The 25,059-nt window shown below is 41.7% G+C and overlaps 1 protein-coding gene across 2 annotated transcripts in view; it reads left to right on the forward strand.

The window, feature by feature from the left end:
- Positions 1–6,034: 6,034 nt before the first annotated feature.
- STK26 (serine/threonine kinase 26) overlaps positions 6,035–25,059 on the forward strand; it is a 37,216-nt gene continuing 18,191 nt past the window's right edge. Inside the window, exons 1-3 of one of the 2 annotated variants that reach the window (XM_039572268.1) lie at positions 6,035–6,290; positions 6,488–6,612; positions 21,262–21,492. In XM_039572268.1, coding sequence (XP_039428202.1) covers positions 6,287–6,290; positions 6,488–6,612; positions 21,262–21,492 — 360 coding nt within the window. In that variant the 5' untranslated portion in view covers positions 6,035–6,286. Of the gene's footprint in view, positions 6,383–6,487; positions 6,613–21,261; positions 21,493–25,059 lie in introns of both variants that reach the window. The other variant, XM_039572267.1, reaches the window with a different exon arrangement.

Below are 25,059 nucleotides of genomic sequence, written 5' to 3' on the forward strand. Positions count from 1 at the left end.
CTCCCTCCCCTGCCGCAGCTGGAAACAAATTGCTATCTGTGTGTGACCTTGAACAAGCTGCATACTGCTTTGAAAAAGTTTTGCTCAGTTTTTTCCTTCCCCCTCTTAGGCTCAGTTTAAAGGCATAGAACGGCACAAAAATTGATTTCTGGGCATAGGCAGCAATATGGGATACACATCATAAGGTCACCCCAAGACACCCATCTTGTCTATCTTTCTCTCCACCCTTTTCTTAGTGCTGGCAGAGCAACCTGCCCTCACAAGTATCCTGCCCAGAGTTCTGCCCAGGGCTATCAGCCTCTTTGGAAGGGATGCTTTGCTAGTGTAGGAATTCCACCAGAACCAGCTTCTTGTTGCTGTTCCCTTATATAGAAATGTTTTTAATTCTATAAATACTGTATGCATTTTACTAAAAAAAAAAAATTAGGGGAAAAAAAAGGTTGGACTGGCTATGTAAAGACACTGTGCTGTTGGGGCTGGTGTTTTGTTTGCCCACTGGCAGGGCCTCTCACTTCCTTCACCCTTTCCACTGTTGTGACCAAACTATTTTTGGTATTCCAAGAGCGCAAGCTTTGCTGAAATTCTGGTTTCCTGCTATGGGGGGAAATTAGAGCAGGGAAGAATTATTTAAAATTACAAAATATATTTGCAAACAGGGGGAAGAATGTATGAGAACAATCATTTGAGAACAATGTTCTCTGATATTAAACTAGTGAATTGGATATAATTACGTATAAATACATATATGTGTGTCTCCGTGTGTGTGTATTTAGAGATGTTTGGTTTATTTTAGAGATGGAAGTGTAAATAGAGTATATTTGTAATAAAGAGGTCAGAAACAAAACACTAGCCCCATCTCACTTACCTTGCAATCTTGGAAGCACAGGACTATCCTACAGAAGATCATCTTCTTTAAGCCAAATATTGTATTGAAATAAAAAGTTAACTGGCACAAGGATTTTTTGTGTTGAAGGTGGAAAGGTTGCCCTTGAACTTGTGAACAGTCCATTCAATTTATCATAAACCTTAAGAACATAGTGACTCAACATTCACCAGACTGGTACAATACACATGCACTATCAGCTTAGTACCCTCACAAAGACAACTCACTGATTTTTTTCCTGGTTATGGAAAATTAAAGATTATGTCAATGCAAAATTTGTGTGCTACAAACTCATCTAGTACCATGGGCACCGTGTCTACCGGTCCTGTTAACAAGTAGCTCTGCCTACCATTGCAAGGCAGTTCCTCCCATCTCAGCCGAGTACTTTGACCAAATTTTAACCCTCCAGGCTGAAACTTCCGCATGGAACAGGCCAATCATGCAAGGACAAAGCCCATCCATCACAGTAGCTCATCTCTGGCTGGAGCCAGTGGAAGGGGCTCAGGGAAGTAGCTAAGAATGGAGTGAGCAGGGGCAGTGCTTGCACTTGCCTGAAGGGATTTGCTGCACACCTACTTCCTCAACCAGAGGTGCTGGTTTTATAAACAGTATTTCACAATGTTAGGGTTTTTTTTTTCCTTCCATTAAACTGTCCAGTCATTTTTGGCCTGTAGCAAATAGTCCACCAGCTTAACTATACCCTGTGTGAAGAAGTGCATTCTTTTGTTTGTTTTGAACTTGGCATCTACTTGTTTGATTTAATGATCTTTCGTCCTTACATTGAAGGAGATGGTGAACCAGCATCCTTCACCCACCTTTTCCATCCTAGGCATTTACCTCAGCCTGATTATTTTCCTTAAAAGTACAGGAAGTGTCAATTAAAAAATAGTTCAGCCATTTCTAAGAGGAAGATTGCAAGAAGATGTATAATTTTGCCCTGCTAAGAAATATCATTTTGCTCCCTTGCTTCTGAGGGAGGACGTGGACTGTGGTGAAGGCATCATCCTTGTGTGAAGGATGTGCCATTGTTGTCTCTGGAGAAATTGGATGTTTTTGCTATATCACTTGAAAATCTCCATTTTTTAACACTTAGTTGGCACTGGCAGACTTGGGCAGCTGAATTATCTAAATAATCCATTTGTGCTGGAGGAGCCCTGTGCACCTGGTATCCTACAGAACAACTGAGCTGCCTCCTCTGGGGGAACCCAGAGCTACAGAGGCTGTGGGGAAGGTGGGATACTGAGAATACTAGAGAATGAGGGGAGACAAGATGTATTCTGGGCATGGGAATGAAGGTGGTGAGCAGAAGTGAATGTACTATGGTACTGATTCTAGTCCAGCTGTAAGGCTCTATAACTTTAAATTATTTATTGGATACAGAGATATCAAAGTTCTAATAAGGGATTGACAAGGACTGCATTTATCTCCCATGTTAGTGAGTATCAGCAGCTTCTAGTGGCAGTGCTGGAAATTCTGAAGGTCCTAAATAAGTTGCCTTGAAGACAAAGTGATTTCCCTAATGCCCGTGAAACAGAGACTGATTTATGTCAAAGAATTGAGAAATTATATCCTTACAAAAGCATTTTAATTCTTCCTTTTACATCCCTGATGTTCTCATTAATAAAATAAATGTGGTTCTTTTTTTTCCCCAATCCCAATCAACTTTTAACTTCCACAATATCTTTGGCAAGTTGTTTCAGATTTAAAAGCATGAAAGTCATTGGAAGTTACCATTTTGGGATGCTGTATTCCACTTTTATGGGATAACCCTTTAGCTGTGCTGCTTGTATTGAGAGAAAGGTGCCAGGCAGGACAATTGTGGGTACCTTTAAATGCATTGCATGGGATTGTCACCACAAGCCGAGGTCAGTGCAACACCAGCCAGTGGAACTTTGCAAAGGCACTGAAGGGTTTGGAATACCCAGATCCATCCTGATACATAGAAGCTGGGCATTATATTTTCTAGAGAGATGTGTGAGTTTGCATCAGCTCTGCTAGAACCAGATCAGACACCTGTTCCCTTCCTCCCCCCAGCACATCACTATGAGGAGTCCCTGGAGTCTGTAAAATGCAGTATTTTTCTGCTTAGCACTCTAAGTAATTTCATTTTATTCATTTATGTTTGAAAGTTTGAAAGACATTTCTACCACTTTTTGTGGTAGGTATAAAGCAACTAACGTGGTGCAGGTACTCTCCAAAAGCTCCATGGTTTTGATAGCTCCCTGCAGTCTTCTGATGTAAAAACAGTTTTATTTTCACACCAGCAACGCAAAAATAGTAGTTTAAAAACATGAAACAGTTGAAGGTCTGACTTGGGTCACATTGCCACTGTAAGGCCTTGAGAGCTGTCCTACGTGAATTATAGACACATTCTAGGTCTTGGAAAACAGCAGCACCAGGTATTTAAACAGCAAGCTGGGAGGGAGCATGGAAGGTCTTTCATAGAGCAGTATCAGCAACTGACCACCTGTCTTTCTTAATGCACAAACTAGAATTTGCTAATTACAGAGGGGCATACAATATTACAGCCCTTTTCTTAGATGTTATGGTGCCAGTCTACCTCGCTTCACAGCCTGGCTCAATTATTCAGTCATTGCATGACCAGCTGATTACTTAAGATTCCCTGATATTTTCCTCCCTGGCTTTGCTCACCATGTCATTCCTGGGCTTTCTGACCTGCCTTTTCACAGGATGTTTTTCTCTGTGTTTTTGTCACTGCAGTTCCTTTGGCCAACCAGCCGTGGGTGGGAGACAGTTACAGATATAATTACTGGGGAGAATACCTTATCACATGCTTCACAGTTGTCCTGCAAGAGCAGAAGCAGAACTCTCTTAAATAAATCTGTTACAGTCCCTTTCATGTTACATTAAGCTGCATGCAAGTCAGAAATGTATAAAAGGCCAAAAGTCTCAGTATATGGCCCCAAAATAGGAAGAATGGATTGGCAATTCGTATTCTCTGGTACAAAGTAAACAGGGAGAAAATATGTGAGGGAGAGTATAACTTCAAGACAAGGCTGAGACAAACAGCAGGAATCTGGAGAGAAAAATCAAGGTGATAGATGGATAGAAAGAGAAAAGCAAAGCCTCAGAACCAGAAGAGGAGCAGCAGGTCTGCAATGCAGCAGCAGTATGAAATAAAAATCCTCCTATTTTATTTGTCAGGATTTTTTCAGGGCTCATGTTCTAAAGATTATTAAAAGGTAGAAGGAGAAGTGATTTAAATATGTTTGAGCAGAATCAGAAGTACCATGAGTGAATATTCATTCACTTATTTGCTGAACCGCTGTACATAATTAAGAAAGCTTTTTGTCAGTAGAAATCCCCATTTCTTCCCAGAGGTTTATAATAGAAAACATGTTTGAATTTAAGTATATGGTATAAACTTTCAGAAAAGTTCACCTTAAACATTCCACACATTAAAATGAACTCCAGGCATTTTACTTAGATGTAAAACTAGCACACAGAAGCCTTTTAAAGTCATGCTATTTTTTTAAAAAAGGTGCAGAAGAAAGTAAATATTTTAGCAACAGTAAAGGCTTAACAAACTGGCAAGTTGGAAAAAAAATATTCCACCATAATCCACAAGCTCGTCCTTTACAAACATTACCATTTGTTTTTTGGTTTAAACCACAGTGAGTTAAGGATGGAAAGACTGCCTAACTTTGAAATTCTTGGCTTCAGCCTATTTTAACACAACCTTACCTTAAACAGAGGTGTTTTGTGTTCCTTGCCACAGTGCAACATTCTTCTGAGTCCTAAGGGAGGGAGACCGCCTGCTGTCACATCCTTTCTGAAGAGACCCACCCTCTCAGCAGGATAGCTCTGGTATGGCCAGCAATCCAACACCTCCAGCTTACCTTACTTTTTATTGGCTTTTAGACCTAGAAACCTATGAACTTGAGGGAAGTCCTTGCATACCCATGAAGATATTTGTGATGGATCCATGTGATTTCTATAGTCTTGCTCAGAGGGCTGCAGGGAAAACCAGTGCCATAAAAGATGTCAGTTTGAGCTTTGCTTGAGTAACTGGCAAAACTTTCCTGTACAGGAACATGAATCACACATGCGAATAGGTGACTCATGCATGAATGGGGAAAAGTCACTTCAAAACACTGTTATTTTCCCCTCTTCAGGCCCTGGTAGAATGTTGGGGGCAGCCCACCTCATCAGAAAAGCAGGTACTGGTGAGGGACAGAGGTGTCTGTTGGGAGAGCCCTGCAGCAGCCAGTGCAGGGTGGGGAGAGCTGGCCAAGGAAGGGGGAACACTACTGGTGAGCCAACCACCCTGAACTGGGAGCTGAACCTCCAAAGATGAACTGGGCCTGCCCTCAACACCTCCACCAAAGCTGGCTGCCAGAAGCACCCCTGGAACAAGAAGACATCGCCACTTTTGTCACAAAAGCAAGTAAACCCCATCAAATATCCCCTCAGTTATTTGCACCCTGTTACTACCCTGTGTCTCCAGGGTGCAGGACACAGGGATACAGGGGTGATGGGGTGTTGGGGGCACCGGGGCCAGGGAGAAACTGCTGTGACTGTGCAGGAGGGACCCCATGATAGCACCCGAGGGGTCGGCATTACCACTGGTGAGGCCACACCTAGAGTGCTGTGTCCAGTTCTGGGTCCTTCAATTCAGAAAGGACATTGAGGTGCTGGAGCAGGTACAGAGAAGAGCAACAGAACTGGTGAACCATCTAGAGCACAAGTCCGATGAGGAGCCCGTGAGGGAACCGGGGGTGTTTGGCCTGGAGAAAGGACACTCAGGGGGGACCTTATTGCTCTGTGCAACTCCCTGACAGGAAGGTGTAGCCTAGGTGGGTGTAGGGCTCTTCCCTCGGGGAACCAGCGACAGGACAAGGGGACAGAATCTTAGCTGTGCCAGGGGGGATTTAGGTTGGACATTAGAAATAATTTCTTCACAGAAGGGGTGATTAGACATTGGAACAGGCTGCCCAGGGAGGTGGTAGAGTCACCGTCCCGTAAAGGAAAGGTTGAACGTAGCATTCAGTGCCATGGTCGGGTCCACAAGGTGGTGTTGGGCCATAGGTTGAACTCGATGACCTCACAAGTCTTTTCCAACCTATTTGTTGGTGATTCTGTGACAGCGCGGGCCCCCACAACCCCGAGCCCAGGGTGTGCTGACGCTGAGCGGTCTCCGTTATCCCTCCCTCCGCCGTGCCCAGGCCTGGCCCGCCCGAGGAGGCGGGCACTGTGACGCCGTGGCCGTGGGGCGGCTCCGCCCCGCGAGGCCGGAGCCGAGAAGGAAGCAGTTGCTGCACAGCAGCAGCCGCCTGCAGCCGGAGCCCGATATGGCGCTCTGAGCTAGCCCCGGCCGCGCCGAGAGCCGCCACCCCGGGGTCCCCGAGCAACCGCCCCCGCGTCGGGACCGGGGAGCGGGGCATGGGTAGGGCCGCTGCGGGGAGCCCGGCGGGCAGGGGACAGTGGCGCTAGCGACCCCCGCCCGCCCTTCGCGCAGCGCAGCCCCGCGGCCGCGAGGTGAGGAGCCGGCGGCGGGCGGGGGCCGGCGGGCAGGGCGGGGAGGGAAGGAGGGAGCGCGGCCCGCGCTGAAGCCGCCGCCTTCCCACCGCTTTGTCCTTCCAGGCCCCGCCGCCGCCGCCGCCCAAGAGAAAGAGGCCGAGATCGGGGAGCAGCGGGCGGCGCCCGCCCGGCCGCCGCAGCCCGCCATGGCCCACTCGCCCGTGGCGGTGCAAGTGCCCGGCATGCAGGTGAGCTTCGCGCCGGGCCCAAAATGGAGGCGACGGGCCCGGCCCTAGGCCCGGCTCCGGAAGCGGCGCTTGCGGCCCGCACCGGGCGGAGCCGCCGCCGGGGCACGGGGGGCTACGGGTGGGCGAAGCCGAGCGGTACCGCGAGGAGGTCGCGTTCGGCCTGGAGGGAGGCCGGACCGCTCGCCTCGCCGAGGGAGGCAAGGAGGGAAGCAGGGGCTGCTCCGAGGTAACGGGAGGCTTCGGGGGCCGCGTACCTGTACCCCGGCGGGGGAGAAGAGATTCTCCTCCCTCCCTGGCCCCTTTGTTCAGGGATGGCCGCGCCGCATCCAGGAGCACGTAAGAGCCTCTAAAACTGATTAAAGGCGAAGTGAAGTTAATCGCAGGGTGTGTGGGTGCGCTGTAAATGACATACCAGGCACGCTGGCAGGCCGACCTGCTGCAGGACTTCCCCACCAACCTGCCGTTGGGCTTGTAGTGCAGCTTCCCGGAGAACCTTGGGATTCATCTGCCAGGTCTGGTGGGGACAGAGCGCTGGGGAACATCGTCTGTCAGCAACCTGCAGCTCTCCTCGCCTGGGAATGAGGCCTGGTGTCATTTTTGTCATTTGTCTTACCTGCTTAGAAAACAAACAAGTTGATGTGTTAATGGCTTCCATAGGAAAGATGGAATACCTCTGACTCTTCATTCTACTCCACTGGACAATCTGATACAAGTTTGGCCAGAGATCTTTATCAACATAAAGGAGCTTAGAACCCATCTCATTTCACTGTTCATTTTTGCTTGTCAGATACTGGCAGCCCCTTCAGTGTTTCGAGCATTCTCTTAACTTCTGGGATAGTCATACCTGTATAACATGGGAGGTTTTTTCACTTCAGATAACACAGAAATATTTATTATACATCTCCATGTATGTGAGAGATACAGTAGAGAGTTCAGGAGGCTTCAGAACAGAAAGCTAACATATCTCATGGTCAGGTAACTTTATGACTTCTAGAAAGTGTAGAATTGATGTATAAATGGTATTTGTATATTAATTTAGGCCAGTTACAGTGCTATGGTTTAGTTTAACTTTCTCATTTCTAATAATTTTTAGGTTTTCTGAAATCTGTTAAATTATGGTCTCTCACTGACTGACTTTCTGTTTCTATAAGAGGACACAAGCCACATCTTCTCAGCCTACTTGTTCCATTGTGTCAGAGTAATGGTTGTATTAGAACATCCTAAAGAATTTTTGTGATAAAAGATTTAAAGGCTTTAGCTTGAGCCTCTTTATTTACATCCTCTGGGCTTTCTAGTGTGTTTGTATTTGGGAAACTTCTGTTTCAACATTCTAGTTTGACAATTTCCTATTTTTATATCTGCTTAATGTATTGCTGTCCTGTTTTCCATAACTGCTGTCACAAAAGGGCCTTGAAATTATTTAAGGTTCTGTTTTTCCATTGTTATACCAATAAACTTTATCTTGATAGTGTTCTTATCCCCACTAGTATTGTTATTAGTGTAACCCACAGCCCTTAACATATATCAGTATGTTAAAAACATTTTTAAAAACTATTAGATAGGTACAGATGCATAGAATTAAACCACAATTTTTTTTCCTTTGTGACTTTTTTTTAAATGAAGATGATTAGACAAGTCCTGAAACCTTTAGAATACAAAGAAATAGAATTTGGTGTGATATTAATCTGCTCATCCTTCTTCTAGAAGAGTCATAATACAGAGTGTTTTAATTTTAAAAAAACCCTAAAACTGATGCAACAACAGTGTGGCAGTCTGAGGCAGAAGAGTTCCTTCCTTTGGGTTTTTTTAACCTATCTGGACTGTTCAGTTGGGATCATCTAAGTGATGGTAAAAGCATCCCTGCTTCTGCTCAGTGTTAAAGTAAATGTGTGGTGGTTGATTAAGAAGGAACAGGTTCTTCTGTGATGGAAGATCTAATAGTTATGTTAAAATTATGACTGTGGGAAAGTGCCTGTAATGTGAAACCTCGTTTTGTAATCTGTTGAGGGAAGGTTTTATTGAATATAACAGTTGGAAATGGAATTTGTCAGAGAATGTCACAAGTTTGAAGTTTTCAGCTTTATTGTCACCTTATGCTTTCCCTTACATTTCATTATACAAAAAGTATCAAGAAAAATCCAGAAATAAACATGTTATGTAATTTGCATACTCCAAAAACATGGCTTAATGAAGAGTCAGGTCCCCTTTAAAAAAACCTCAAATATGGAAAATTACAGAAAGTCACACAGAGTTATTTTGGTGGACTTGGAGCCTGACTTTATTCCCCTGGCAGCAGTGGCAGACCCAGAGGTAGTATTATCAGTTGCCCTTATGAGCAGTTACAGAGCCATTTGTTTATGTAGTGGTTACATTCTGTTTAACCTGTCTTGTGTCCCTAACAAAATGAAATTTTATACCTAACAATTCTTGCCTCTGCAAATAACTTCTTAAACACATGCATTTTCCTTGCTCCTTTGGAAAGGCTTCACTTGATCCAGTTGTACAGTGTTAACTTACCCAGCTACTGAAATCAAAGTGCTCAGTGTATGTATAAAATGAGTGGTCTGAAGATGAACATGATACCCCAAGTTATGGCATTTTACACAGAATCCAAGATGAGATAGAAAATGGAAAGGATGGTGAGCACAGTTAAGGTGTCCTGGTTATAGGAAGCATAGTTTGCAGTGAGCTTGATTGTCAGGTTTGAGGTTTTATTCAGTAATGTCGCAGTAACTTTGTTCCTTGGGATAGAAATAAAACTTGCTCTTTGTCTGGAATGCTTTGGGGATCTCACAGGGAGAAACCTGTTCACCAGCACTATCTTCAAGGAATCCAGCTGAACTCCTACGGAACATTTCTGGATACAGCTTCTGAGATGTTGCTGTCTGTGTCTTTGCCAGCCCAGGTGCTGAAAACAGCTGGAGTGAAGGTGGTGTTGGACCCCGTATTATTAGTCCTACACAAGTGCTTTTATATTGCCCAGCAGGCAGAGTACATAGTTCAGACCGTTGTTTGTTTCAAGTGATCGGAACATTTCAAGTATGTCCGTCATTTCAGATTGATGTGTTTCTGATGAACTTATGTTCTTGGCAGCATCTCACACAATGCTCCAAAACTCTTTACAGATAAAAGAGGTTGGAAACTGTTCACCTGCAAGTGAGTAACAATTAACCTTCCTAAGTTGGATAGGGTGGCTACTTTTCAATATGTCAGCATTTAAATTTTGTAAACTAGTCTGTAAACTTGATGGAGCATCACTCAACTAATAAATGCCTTTTGTAGCTGGTAGAGTTTAAATGTATAAACTTGCCCTTTTCCTATTCTAATTTGTCATGCAAACCCTTAAGTCTGTGAAATATTAATTTATTAACTGATGGAAGTGTTGTTTCTTCTCATTTGCATTTTTTGTTAGTATGTGTGTCTTTGGAACCTGGTTTGGGGGTTTATGTCCCGTTATCTCTGCTATCCTACTCATCTAAACACTTTCTTTTCTCATGGCTTTGTTTGTATCTCCTGATCCTGTATGACAGTAGTTTTGAGCACAGCCAGAAAGGTTGTTTAGACCTGCTCTCCATCTGTTTTTATTAGCATTCACTATCTTGCAATAAAGAGCCTAACTTCCTCTAAAAGTGGAGCAGCCAGGAGCACGTGACGTATCAGCCAGTGTACTCTTGATTCACAACTGAAGGATTGCTTGATGAAATGAAAACTTGGATGTCAAGGTGAGCTTTGCTCTCTGTGCTGCTGGTTAAGAGTGGCTGTAGGGTGCTGCTCACTGAATGGCCTGAGCGTGGAAGCTGGAGAGTCCCTCCCTGCAGGCTGCTCAGGGGCAGATCAGTTACTGCCTAGTTGGATGGGTGGAGAAAGATTAAAGGATAGGTACCGTTTAATTTTGTAAATGGTCTTTTTCATAGCCCTAGTAAAAACCCCACATTTTCTCTTAACTTAGTGCACATCTAGAAGTGTGTGGTACCTAAAGCTAGTCGGGAAGTGTGTCAGATTTCTAGTAAACCTTATGCATTGAAGTTAAAAAAATATGGCTTCTGTTAAAAGCAACCAGTCTGTTACTGTAAAATACTTAAATGTTTAGTAGGTGCGTGTTAGAGGAACTTAAACCTTTGAAGAAAGATCCATTCAAAGTTCTTTTAATTTATTCCTCTGCTAGGACCTGAGCTGTATCCAGATGCTTCTGCAGTGAATTTGAAAAGGCTTTAAACTTTTATTATTTAGCAACATGTCTTACTGAAGGGAAACTGGAAAGTCTAGCACTCACGGGACACTGGGAGACTTCCCTCAGTGCCTAGAAAACTGGTTTCTTTTGATTAAGTTGATGTGGACTGTGATGTTTTTTCCAGTTTCAGTTCCTTGATTGGTACTTTGAGCCACAGTGCAGGTAGACTGCAGGAAGACAATATTTTAAGCCTTAAGGAGAGCATGCCTTATTGCTGCTTGAGGCAGATCTGCTTTAAAGTATTTGTGGAATTCAACACTGCAGTTGTTCCTTTCCTGGTTGTGTAGGACCTACAAGCTATATTGTATCTAGTAGTAGCTTGCTGAATCAGCTCAGGCTTTATTAGCTGAACGTGGTTCTTCCGTCTTATGCCTTGTGGTAAGTTACTCTGGTGACAGGAAAAGTAGGGCTCAGTCATCCTTGTACTGTCTTACTGCTGTCAAAGGAGTAGACAGAGCTCTGAAAAGTATTTGGAACATGGGAGCTGTGCAGGTATAATCATCTGGAATTCAGCAGATGCTTTTACCAGGGTTAAAAGCAAAAGTCCAGTGCTATAGTAGTATTTTTTGTGCATATTTTACAATTCTATAGACACATTATGTGCTTTGACTTGGAATTCAGAGGCAAATCAGCTGAAACTGGAGAGAGCACGTAAACCAACGCACCTTAATCTGTGTGCTGTTTTGTACCATCATACACTGTCAATGTTGAGCAGAGAATAATATTCCCCCAAAGATAAAAACATGACATCTGAAAAGAGAGTTCTGACTTCTAAAATTATAGAATTGTTATTTTATTCTGATTTTAACACTTAAAATATTTGCACTGGCTGTTTTTGAACTCCAGTGTCTCAGCTGTACAGGTCCTGATGAAAGTTGTGTCTTGCTTTTCTCCTTTTTCTCCAAAAGGAGAATGTATAGCAAGCAATAGCTCAGGAATATATTGCAATTTTTTATTTAGGTGCTTGTTTTGAGAGGAGGAATGTTTCTTTATATACAGAAACTTGGTGGCACCCCAGGAAGAGTATATATGAGTGTGCCTCTGCAACAGCATTTGTCCTATGAGACCTGTGAAATGTATTAGTGAAGATAGGCAAGAGTAGTAGCCTCAGTTTTCAGTCACCTCTAAAAGTGAAAGGATGAATTTTAAAACCAGTAGTAAAAGTACCACTTGTTTGCTCTTTAAGTGACTGTCTTCAGATTTAGAAGTCATGAAATTTCATTTATTCTTAGGGACATTTCATCTTTCATTTATTCTTAAGGGACTGAATTTAATAACTGACAAAAGGGTTCAGGAATGGGTTTTGGGAAGATGAGGTTGGAGATGAACAGTACAAAGTTGGTTTTGAAATGCTTCTGTGACAAATATTTTTTGTCATGCTGTAGTGTCTGCGTGTATGTTGTCTTTGAAGAAATAAAGAGTTGGTGAGGTATCTATCATGTCAGGAGTCACTGTTCCAAATCCTGCTATTTCTTTCTTACAATAATTGGAAATCAAATTCCTTCCTAATACTGCCTCACTGGTATTCACTCTAAAGAACTGTCATTTGTTCTTTAAATTTAAACCTTCTTGCAGTTCTTCTGGAACATGTCTGTTCTGCTGATTAGATGAGGATCACTGAGCACACTCCTTAGCTCTGAAGGAGAAGCTTAAATCTCCTGGGAAGGGTGCCCACCTGGTGATACTGAAATCTCCTCTGCCAGAGAATTGGTAGTCAAATAAATTTGTCAAAAAGAACTGAATCAGAGAAACTATTAATACAGGTGCTGACAAGGTAGCAGTAGCTTGCTGGTCTCATTCTTCCTCATACTTTGTGTATGTGTTTTTGCAGGGATGGGCTATATTGATTAGGTCCGTAGCTTGGGAAAGAGAATGGCTTCAACTTAGTTCGTTCTTCATAAGGAAAACTTTGAAGAGTTGCACAGAACTGCAGTTTTTGAAATTGTGTTGCTAATATCTGGATTTGAATGATCTTGATTGAGGCAGCATATCTGAAAAAGCTTTGTGACAAAGTCTGTCATGGTTCTGCGTGAATTCTCTGGGCATTGATGAAGGAAAAATGAATGAGAAATGTGCAGAAATCTACAGGTTTCACACTTGAGCTTAGGAAGGGGAAGTCTGAGAGCCCAGAGTGGCTTCACTGTTTACATGAACCAGAATTCAAGAACCATGTGTTCAGTCCTGGAGAATGGTTTTTTTTCCTGTTTCCCTCTGCTCCCCATCTTTTGCAGGCTTTCCTCTCAGCGGAGTACTGTTACATGTTCCGAGTATCTGAATAATGTTGACTGGGGGAGGATCAGAGGGTGTGCATGCTTTGCAAGATGTCAAGTTGTGTTTCAATGGAAGCTTCTGTGTTGGGAGCTGAATGCAGAATAATAAAAACACTGTACAGCTTGAAGTGACCATGAGCGTTGTAGCATGCCTAAATGTAAAACACAATAAAAAAGATTGAATTTCTACTGATGGAGATCAGTTAAAAACATAGAGAATTATGAGGGGACCAAAATGTTCTTGCTGTTGATCTCTCACCTAGGAAAGTGTCATCTGGCAGCTGGTCATAGCAAGAACATTGTTACATTCCTGCACAGCTTTATTCTAGTCTAGCTGGCAAGAAGAATCTGATTCCTTTTTTTTTTTTACAGGGTGTTTCTTTTCCTCCCCTCCTCCTTCCCCTTTCGTTTTATGTAATGAGATGCTTTGCCATGCTATGAATGAGCTGCAAAGTAATTGAAAAAGGAGTTTCCTGAAACTGGCAGGTTGGTTCTGGCAGCAGAGATGTCTTGCTTTCTTTGTAGCTCATTTTGGGGCTGTATTTCTGGTTTTTCATTGTCTGCTTTTTGTAACTTCAGGTCCAGTATCATTGATATGATCAAGGGCCAGTGTTCAAGAAGAGAGTACAGCTTTCAAGCTTGTGGTCCTCTAGCCTTGGGGAGAAGACAGAAACCTAGGATTCTAGTAGACTGGTGTGTTTGCCTTCCTTTCTCCAAATGGTCCCTCACCAAATTAAAGGAATGGCGATACCCTCTAAGTGTGGGGTCCCACTTAAGGTTTATTGCAGGCAGTCACTATGCCTGAAGACTTCAGTTACCTGTGGTAACTAAAGTTGTGGCCTGCTCTTCAGCCCACCCACACTGTGGTTTGGAGCCATCCTTTTTCAACTAGCGTGTTTGTGCCTCACTTTAATTTTGTTTAGACTGAAAATAAGTAATGACTTCTTCACTGGAGAGATTTAGCAAAAGTACTAACGTGTTATACTTGAGGTCTTTTTACTACTTTTTAGTTTATGAACTGGCAAGTTTAAAACCTGGATTTTGTTGTTTAAAACCTTATCTTTGTTCTAGCTGGCTTATAGTATGATTCTAATCTTATTTACAGGCAGAAAATCTGTGTATCAAGTCCTAACTTTACACAGAAGAAATGCTAAAATGGCTTCTAGAGTGAGAAGGCCTGTCAAATTTATGTAGGAGTTGCCACTTAGCTGTATTTAAATATTAGGAAAATTGTTGAAATGCTGTAATGATATAGTTTATTGCTGGCAGAGTTCTGACGTGGTTATTCCTTGAAATAGGTGTGGCAAAAATAAAAAAAAAAAAAGTTTGTGTACTGATAAGCAGGCTGGTGCTGAAAGGAAAGGCACACTGCTAAAAGTAGGCTGCAGCCCATAAATGGTTATTTTTCCATATTCCTGTTAGATGTGGCCTTTGAGATCTCTCTGCAGAGTGGGTTTTTCAAAGCAGTTCTTAAAATGGAGAGGTTACAAGTGTTCTTTAATGAGAAATTGCAGTAGTCCTTTATGTTCTGACTTCTAATTCAGGTTCATTCATTGAGGTGGGTTAGTTACTCATTTAGCTGTCACTTATACTGTACTGTTCAACAGAGAAGATGAAACTTGTTGTGAAAGATCAGTTTGTTGAACTGTTAACAAATGCAGAGCAGAGTTAGTTGGAACACTGGGACATCACAGAACCTGTTGATTTCTTGAACTGATTTCTTTCTCCATTTCAGGATGTCCATACTTCTAGCTAGAAAACATTCTAGCCACTCACATCTTTCTCAAATCGAAGTAAAGACTCAATCATGTAATTTTTGTGTCCCTCCCCCTGCCTTAATTTCTCTGAATTTTTTAATAGGCTATGCTCCTCAGACATGTGAACAGACTGGAGATCATGCAACTATATGCAGTGGTTTGAGGACTTTTTAAAAATATGCTAGGTAGTTAAAAGGTATTGATACACAGAATAGAAATCAAGTGTGACTCCGTTTGAAGTGTAGGATGTCAGTTATAGAGAAACTCACTGTCATGAGAAATTTCTCAGTTTCCTTTCCTCAGTGCAGAGTACTCTTTATAAATAATTGGTGTAAATTTTTTTAATTGCAAAGAGCTAATCTTTGGGACATATGGTATTAGTCTTTTTTTGTGCTTATTTACACTTTTTCCTAAGCTGCTTTATGTTGTGTGAAAAAAAAGCTAAGAACAGAGGAAGTGAGTTCAGTGGTTTCCATTTTCAGCAGCTTGCATCTGCCACAGGTCAGAGATGGTTTGAATATGAAGGTAATTCTTTCCTTAAAAATCTGACAATAGGTGGATTTGAATGCTGATTTTAGAGTTTTGATAGTCATATACATTTTCAAGCAGCTCACCCTATGGCTAACTTGATAAAAACAAAGCCACTTATGTTTTTGCTTACTATTTTTGCTTTTATATGAAGTTTTCCAGGTTATCACTAAAAATGGCAGTGAGTCTTGGCCTTGTCAGATAAGAGAGATGTTTCATAAAGGGTGTAACAGAAGTCAGGTCCCTTTTAAGGACAGTGAAACCCAGATCTAGTTTTTACTACCCACTGAGTAGAAAAGCTTCTAGATAATGTAAAAGTTTGATAAAATCAAATTATTTTGTTGTTAAAATAATTTTCTCTGCATATGTATCATACAGTTCCAGTAAATATAATCAAATCCTGGTATCTGAGTCTTGAACAGGACTGCAGGGCAGCATTAGAGTTTATTTGCATGCCAAAGTAGCTGAAAACAGAAGTGTGTGTGTTCAAGATGGAGAAAAAGAGATGTCTAGAGGTTCCACCCTTGTCTTGAATGTCAGCAGGTTCATTTTTTCTTATTCTTTGTAAGTAATAATGAATCTGCACCTGTGCCTTCATTAACTTCAATCTACTTAAATTTTTATGTATACACACACCCCCACCACCTATGGCACTGTTTCTGTGAGTAACTTTCCTTATGCAGGTAAAATATGAAAATATATGTAATTTATGTAAATAAATATTGTTATATGATTTAACATGCATGATGTATAATGTGTGTGCATATATATATAATATCTGAAACTACATGCAGATACTCTATGGAAAGAGATAAGAAGAATGTATCTGTCGATTAAGACATTACTCTTAAGAATTTCTGTAGCCTATCAGGTTTGTCTTTCTTACTCCCTCTTAATTTTATTTTTGGGGGGTCTGAACAGAAGAAAAATTTAAGAGGTTCTTTATTATCTGAGAATATGTAAATGCCTGCAAATGGAATTGCTTGAAAATACAGTCTTTTAAACACAGGTAAATCTGATGGCTTCCAAAGCTACCAGGACCTGTTAGGGTGCCATAGTAGTGGGTGCTCGAAAAACATGAGTAAACACTCTGTGGTCTTCTCTTACCAACCTTTTATAAAATCATTTAAACTAATTATTTTATCTTTATTTAATGCTTATTTGGGTAATGTCTCCCAGTGTAGGTGAGCTGTTCTGTAGCACTGCTACAATTCTAAGGGAACTTCTGTTCCAGATAAAGCCTGGGAGATGCTTGAAAGTCCTGTTAGTGTAACAGCATTTCTCAGGTTTTAGAAATACTGTTAAGACAAGAGGATGTATGTTCTCACGTTGACAGACTACTTAGAAGAAATCTCACAAGACTGTTAAAATACTTGCTTTAGGAATCCTAGAGGATGTTAGGTGATTGATTTTGTTAGAATCAAGGCATTAGTTCAGTCTGTCCAAGATTCTTTCAAGTTTTGCTTTTTCATTCAATTGTATTCAGTACCTTTGAATGAAATTCATTAATATGCATTTTCAGAAGACCTGTTTCTGTCAAAGAGCTGTCCCGCACCAACAGATTCAGACAAAGCCTGACACACTGTTTCTTCTAATTTGGTCTATTAGATGTCTGTATAATCTTGGAAGTTACATATTCAGTATGTTTTAAGTTTCTTTTAAAGGAAGAATTCAGAATTTGAAGAACAGGTACATGACAGGGTCAGAAGCAGAAAGGTGAATCATCAAGTCAGTGTTGTAGCAGAACACAGCCAGGACATTCCTTCAGAAACACATGTTTATTGGAATCAAAGGAAAGTGCTTATATAAGCCAGATTGGCACAATACTTGATGCAACATCTGGCAAAAATTACGTTTTAAAAAAAAAAAGTATGCTGGCAAAAATTATGCTATAGTGTTTTTTATTTGGGGCTTCTGGGCGGGTGGTCAGACTGGATGACTTCCTCTCTTTGGAGCCAGATTGTGTGACTTTCTGTGTGCACATACATATGTGTATAAACAGATACAGTGATGGCACAAGGTTGGATAAGAGAGTTTTCCTGAAGGCTCCAGGCTGTGCGGTTGTACTGGGCTGGTGAAGTGGCATACTTGGAAGCAGTGCAGAGGGCTTGTCTTGTCACACTCATGCTGGTGCTTTTAGTCACAATGGTGAGAACGGAGCTGGCATGTGAATGTGCCTGTGCTTGTCATACTTGTTGCTGCTTTTGTCTATAGAACCAGGCTTAGGGAGGGGAAGAGCAAGACATTCTCTGCCTGATTTGTGCACTTACAAGGTGTTATCTTTGGAGAGGTGATGATGGAGTCCATATACTGTCTATTGTGTTGTTACCATCTGCTGCCCAACAGATATGACTTCCCATGGAAACCAGTATTTATTTTTAAAAAAGTTATTCATGCAGGCATCTTTTAAAGCTTTTTTCCATTTCAGTGAAAGATCTGTGAAAAAACAAGGAATAACAATGGGTGGTTTTGCTCAGGAGTGTTAATAGTGTTAAAATTCTCAATTTGTACCATATTAGAAGCTTAGCTGACAGCTGTGTTGCAGAAATTTACTGGTATGTATTGAGGGTGTGTATACACACATATACGCTTCTGTTTATATAAAATACATCTTCATCCTTTTCTGTACATTTGTTTACAGAGCAGTCTTTTAAAGTTTTGTTTTGTTTTCATCAGTTATAGAAAAACATTCCTGTAGAACAATAGGCTGAAAGACAAGGAAATTAAGAAACGTAAAAGCAAATATGTTTCAAAATGCAGTCTTTGTACTATGGCCATGTTTTAAATTATGTAGTTTTACAAGTTTGAAGTCATTCCATAGGACATTATCTCAATACTAGCTGTAGTTGGTCAGAAATATTTGTCTTTATCCTGGAGTGTCCTACAGTGCTTTGTCAGCCTCGGTGAGTAGCAGAAGCTGTAAAGCTGACTTTGCTTGCTGTGAGTGGATTTTCTGAGAATAGAAAGATGTGACTGTTTCCTCAAGTAGTCTCTCACAGTTTGTTCTCCTCTGATGCCCCTCTGTTCCACCTCCTCCTCCCAGAGATGTACATGGAGTTCTGCAGCATTGGGAAGTCCATCCATGACTGATCTCTCCCTGTACTCCAGCACTCACACATAAGGTACAAAAGCATCAGGAGTTGTTGGAAGATGAAATAGCCTTTAAAGCTCTGATTCATCTGAAGTAGCTCGGGGGAGAAAATTTGTAGGCCTGGTTTGTTCTGTTGATGGTGGTTGAGTGGGTGTATAGGATGGAGTGATGTGCTTTTCTGCTGAGGAGCCCAGAGGAGTTTTCTGTTTAACCATGCAAAATCCAGGTGTTGCCCTTTGAGGTGATCAGACATTTGTAAAGGGCTGGATTAGCTGAGTAGGTCTGTGATTAAATTGCTTTTCTTTTATCTGACTGGAAGTGTTTAACAGGTTTAATCTAAAATCAACAACAGCTATTAGTATGAATGACTCCTGAAATCCCAGATTCCAAGTGTGTCTTAAATTGAAGCTAGTTTTTGTAAAGATGAGTATTTAAGCATCAATAAAAAGTTTTGCCAGTCATCTCTCTTAACTTGTTTCTTGGAAACTGTGTGTCTCTGTTCATTGTAAATGGAGAACTATCAGTTAATTATTCCTTATTGTAACTAATGCAGTTGAGAAACGATTCCTGGCTAGACGACAGTTTGGCATCTTACCTGGCAGCAGGGAAAGGCTGGGTGGCAGTCGCTGCTGCTTTTGCTACACCTGTCCCTACAAAAAATTTTTGGAGCACTCATGAAAATAGATTTTAAATCCAGATTTTTTTTTTTTAATGGTTTCTAGTCTTAGCGATGAAATGATGGCAGGAGCTGGTGCAGTAGTGTATGGCAATGTGTCTGTCTTTGGACAGTCTGAAGATTTACTGGTGTTCTGGGACCATTTTAGCTAAAAGTTTTATGAGCACCTCAAGCCTTCAGTAATTTTCTTTCCCAATATAACAATATTAGTTCTCCCAGGTTTCAGGCCAAATAGGCCCCCCCCTTTTTTTTTTTTTTAAATTTGCTTTGGTTGTGTATTTGTTCATCTTTTGGATCTTTCACTGTCTCTATCAACAGAAGAAAATACATTTTTTTTGTTTAACTATTTCTAGGAGTTGTTTGTTTTTAATGGAGCAGAGTAGCGATGAGCTCCTTGTAGACAAAGGGGAAATTCCTCATTCCTCTTGTAATGTGCTTCTCAGGAGCAGCAGTGTGTCTTGTCTGTTTGCAAAATCTAGAAATCTTACCTCCACAGATCAGTATGAATCTGCTGTACTAATTCATGTTCCCTCCTCTTGTGATAGCAGAAATAACAGCTTGGTATATGTGAGCAGTGAACTGATTCAGCTGAAAATAAACCTGGCAAATCATATAGTTAATTCTTAGCTAAATCTGTTTCCTGATTCTTTCACCTTATTGTTGAATACATTTTGGTTCTGGTCAAAGGGAAGAAGCAACAATAAGGGCCCAGGTGTAAGAAAATGGGACTGTCTATTTTGGACTAGCTTAAAGTACTAAAATATCTTTTTCCCAGTAAAGATTTTCTCATGAATTTTCAAGAACACCAATGTAAAGTTGTTTTCTGGAGTTTCATGTTGATACTTGAGTATTTGGTTATGTAGGGTAATCTGTGCTTTAGGTTAAATGTCTTCTTTCAAACCTGCCGCTTCTTTTGCTGGTTCTGACTTTTGGAATGTGAGAAAGATGCAGAGCAAAGCATCTCTTCCGTATTTTCAAAACTTCTTACTGAATTAGAGGGCTTTTTTCAGGCAGGGATGTTTCTTTATTCAGCTCTGATTTGTGCAGTCAGTTGCCCAGTTCTGATAGCAGTAAGGTGTTTAATTGTGTTGCTCTTCAAAACATGGGCTGTTCTGTTCTTTTGGTGTGTCTGTCTGACCTCTTCAGAATGTTTCTCAGTAAACTTTTGTACTCTGGTCTGAAGTTCTGTGTTCTTAAACTGTGGAGCGTGTCATCCTCGTCCTTCAAAAGTCACTGATCTGATGTTTGGATATGCAAGGTTCTCTAAGCAGCCACATGGCATGCTTTATCTTGAAGGGAAAATGAGAATTTGCTCCTTCTTTGTTGCCCTCCTGACTACTTGAGTGAAGCTAAGAAATTTAAAATACTTGTATAATAACCAGTCTGGTGATTTTAAGAGTAGTTACTCAGCAGAGATTGCAAACCAGTGGTGTCCTCAGCAGCGTTTTGCTTCTGTGTGCACGTATGGTGGTAGCAGTCAGTTCTGATCGGTGCCGTGGGTTCAGTACTCCATGACAGCCTTCTTATTTCTTTGATGAACATCTTTCAGTTCCTTTGGCTCATCTTTCTGTCAGCACTTTTAACTGCCCCAAAGACACCTAGTCTTACCTGATCTTGGAATCTGCCATCCTCTCCCAACCACCCCTCACTGGGTTACGTGACAGGGAGCTGTGCCTGCCTCAGGCTCTTGGCCAGGTGGGAAGTCCAGCCTTTTCTGCCTGGGTGATAATGGTGGTCCTGTGCCAGTAATTGCATTCCCCAGTCTTCTGAATTACTGCACAGACAGGATTAATGTTAAGAACAGCTCTATTCTTTCATTTTAAAGGGTTGTTATGTGAGGAAGTGAAATGAGGTTTGTACCTGATTTCCTCCCTGGTAAGGCTCACTTACCTTAGACAGAATTGCATAATGTATGTTCTGTAACTAATAGCTGAATTAGAAGTTAGTGTGTGGGAAATAACTTTATCTAATGCAGCCATTCTGGTGGTGGTAAATGTGGCTGATGTGCCTCTTGGGAAGTAAGGCTAATAACTTGGAAGTAACTTAGGCAACTTGTGTCTTTTTTCCCTTCCTTTTTTTTTTTTTTCTTTTTCTAGAACCATAGAGCAGACCCAGAAGAACTATTCACAAAACTGGAACGCATTGGGAAAGGCTCCTTTGGTGAGGTCTTCAAAGGAATTGATAATCGGACACAGCAAGTGGTTGCCATAAAAATCATAGACCTTGAGGAAGCAGAAGATGAAATAGAAGATATACAGCAAGAGATAACTGTTTTAAGTCAGTGCGATAGTCCTTATGTAACAAAATACTATGGATCTTATTTAAAGGTAATGTATAGTATTTCACAAAGATTTGCTAGAATGCTGCTAGGAAAAACATCTAAAATTAAGGAAGATTTATCATGCCAACTTGGCATTTTTAGTAGGTTTTTATTTTTCTTTGAACAGAGTTTTCCACTTCATTTTTCTCCTTTTGCTGCTTGCTCTTTGTGGCTGGGATTTGCACAAAATGGCTACAGAATGAACAGCGTTGATAAAGGATTGTTTTTGCCATTGCTTTTGGACCTTGGTTTTCTCTCTTCCCTCCACAATCCCTAGCATAATTTTGTGGCCTTTCTGAGCAAGAAAAATATACCTTTGTAGTTACAGAAACAAAAGTTGTTCCTGGTGTGGAAAGAAACCCTGCACCATGTAAAATGTGTTGGCAGTTATGCAGCTTAGTAGGCCTGAGACAAAGTAACACTGACATCAGCAGAGTTACGTAACCACTGTGTAAAATGTTATCTAAGGCATAACTTAGCAAACAAAAATGAAAACCTACAGAAGACCAAAATGTTGAGTAAGACTTTTCACCTTAGATAATGCATAAGTGTTTTTCACTGCAGACGTATTTTAGGTGACTTTTAAAAAATCCCTAAAACTATTTGATAAAAGCTAAAGTTTTAATGATAGTTTGAAGTATATTGAGTGTCCGGGAGGGGTTATTTGCTTGTGTTTGGTTTTTTTGTTAGTTTTGGTATGTTTGCTTCAGTTTGGGAGGTTTTTCTGGTTGGTTTTGTTTTGTGGTGCTTGGTCTCCCTCTCAGCATTTCTGCTTTCTTAAGGTGTAGTGGGGTTTTCTATAGTTTAAAGACAGATTTCTGGTAAGTGTTCTCTGTGTCACACTTGTGCTTTATCTTTCAGTGATACGTAGAAGTATTTGCAGAATTTATTTAGTAATGTTCTTTGTAGATGTTTTTTCCTGTTTAAATTGCAAATGTATTCAATTTTTTATATTTTTATAGTAAGTGGGCAAGTTATTTTTCCAATATATCAGGTATATTTAGTATACTCCAAATGCTACCTTCTCATTTTGGCTAATGCAAGACAGTTATAATGGCTTTGCTGTTCACTTAGAGTTCTTCATATGCAAGTAAACATACAAATTGCCATTGATATCCCATTTTTGCTTCTCTTTATTGGGCTCAATCAGTGGGACTTTTGTGTTGTTTGTTATTAAGTAATAAAGGTCTGAGAAGTAGGATTTACTTTCTGGCATCACACTATATTAGAACAAGCAGGTTCGTCTCAAGATAACTTTGAATTCAACTAGTAAGGTTCCCCTGGAGCAGTGCACAAATGGTACTGCAGATCCAGATGTGATCAGTAGTTTTTACAGTCCTTTATTTTCTGTGATGAGGTAAGTCCTAAATTCTATTCTCCTGAATATCTATCCTTTCAACTTTGTGCTGTAAAAGCCCAGTTGTTTGCCTTGAAGTACAAACAGGTCAAAGTAACTCTTGGAAAGTGTTTTTACTTGGAAGAGGCTGTCCTGGGTTGCAGTGTATTCTATTACCATCCTCATGAGCTGTTGAAATCAGGTGGGGCAGTGTTTCCTTGCCTCCTCCCCCCAGACTATCTTGCTGTTAATGGCCCATCAATGCCCTGCCGAATGACTCATAGGTAACTCCCTCTGGACCATCTTCTGTTAATGAGCCTAATCAACACTTGGCCTCATGACTCATTACCCCATTGTGAGATGCTCCACCCAGAGGGAGGAACCAACCATCCATCATGGATATAATCTGAGATGCTGAACACCAGAGACAACCCTTCCACTGGCTTTCCAGAGGACAGGAGCTACACAGCCACCACTGGACCTTCTGAGGAAGAGCAGACCCTTTTCTACAGGATCACCGCTTCAGAGGACTGCAGCCACCATTCTACCAGACTGCTACCACCACCCTGACGAACAGGGAGTCAGGTTGTATCTTGACTCTGTCAGTTTGAACCAGTGTTTTCTTTTAGTTTTTTTCCTTTTATTTCCCTATTAAATTGTTATTCGGACTTGGTGCCTCCCACTGGTTTGTTTTCAGACTAGTACATGTTTTGGCACCCAGTGTGGGGCTTGCTCTGAGAGAAAGTCAGAACTACAATTTTGTATTAACAGAAACCTATTCACCATGGTGCTGAGCTTGTCTATATGGATACTGTATCTTGCTCTCTATATTTTTCCTCACATGGGGAACTACCTGCCTGTTGTATTACTCCTGTTAAAACCAGGGAATAGTATGAGAATTGCTTTATTCGTTTATTATGTCTATAGCATAATAATAACCTGCGAGGCGATGAATACCATTCAGAATATATACTCAATTTTGTTTGGCTGTCCGAGTCTGGGTTCCTGTGTCTGGGATCTCCTCAACAATCGCACCTAGCCCCTGGTGGGAGGAGTAGAGAGTGGTTTCTTCCAGCCTTTCAGGCCAGGCACAGCAGTTTTTGAAAATATTGAATTCCCTCTGGATGTCAAAGACGGCATAAACTTGCTGTCAGTTCTGCTTTGTCTTCTCTGTACAGCCTGCACCAAGTACACCATGCTTAGAATAAGAGCTATGGCACAGCATCCTCAGGATGAGGGAGGGAAAAAGAGCAGAGCAACAAACACCGTGTCTACACAGACTGTCACAGAGAATAAAGAAACCAAACTCAAAGCAACAGCGTCCATGTCTACGCAGACTGACACAGAGGAGAAAGGAACCAAACGCAAAGCAACAGTGTCCATCTCTACACAGACTGACACAGAGGAGAAAGAACCCAGATGCAAGACCACAGCGTCCATGTCCATGCAGACTGACACAGAGGAGAAAGAAACCAAAGGCGCTGTCAGCATCTCCACACAAACTGTCACTGAACCAGAACAGCCTAAACCGATTGCAGTTGCTCCTGTTCAGAAGAAGAAATCAAAAAGCAAATCAGTCCACATAGTGACTGACAAGGATGCAGCAGGACCTTCGCACCCAGCAGAAGAGGCAGAGCCAGAGATCATCACTCGGTTGCTATCCCTGGGTGAGCTGCGCGACCTGCGAAGGGAATTCACCTGCCAGACAAATGAGTCCATCCTGACCTGGCTGCTCCGCATCTGGGACGCTGCAGCCAATGACACCATTCTGGATGGAAGTGAGGCCAGGCAGCTGGGATCTCTGTCCCTGGATGTGGTCATTGACCAGGGGATCGGGAGAACCCAAGAAACTCTCAGCCTCTGGCGGCGACTGCTGACAAGTGTAAGGGACAGGTACCTTTGTAAAGAAGACCTCCAGGTGCACCAAGGAAAATGGAGCACAATGGAACAAGGTATCCGGTGCCTGAGGGAATTGGCTGTGCTGGAGATCATTTTCTCAGAAGACGAGAGATTTCCTAAGAGCCCAGATGGTGTCCAGTGCACATCAGGGATGTGGTTGAGGTTCGCACGCCTTGGACCAGAGGATGTACTCCCGTTACCTGGCAACGCTGCAATGGAGGGAAGGCGAGGACAGGGTGGGCGTCTTGGTGAACAAACTAAGGATTTATGAGGACACCGTCACAGCCCCGTTTCGCACCCATGTCTCGTCCGTGGAAAGAAGGCTGGCTGAGCAAGTCC

This window comes from Corvus cornix, chromosome 4A, assembly GCF_000738735.6.
Source record: "Corvus cornix cornix isolate S_Up_H32 chromosome 4A, ASM73873v5, whole genome shotgun sequence".
NCBI classification, from domain to species: domain Eukaryota; kingdom Metazoa; phylum Chordata; class Aves; order Passeriformes; family Corvidae; genus Corvus; species Corvus cornix.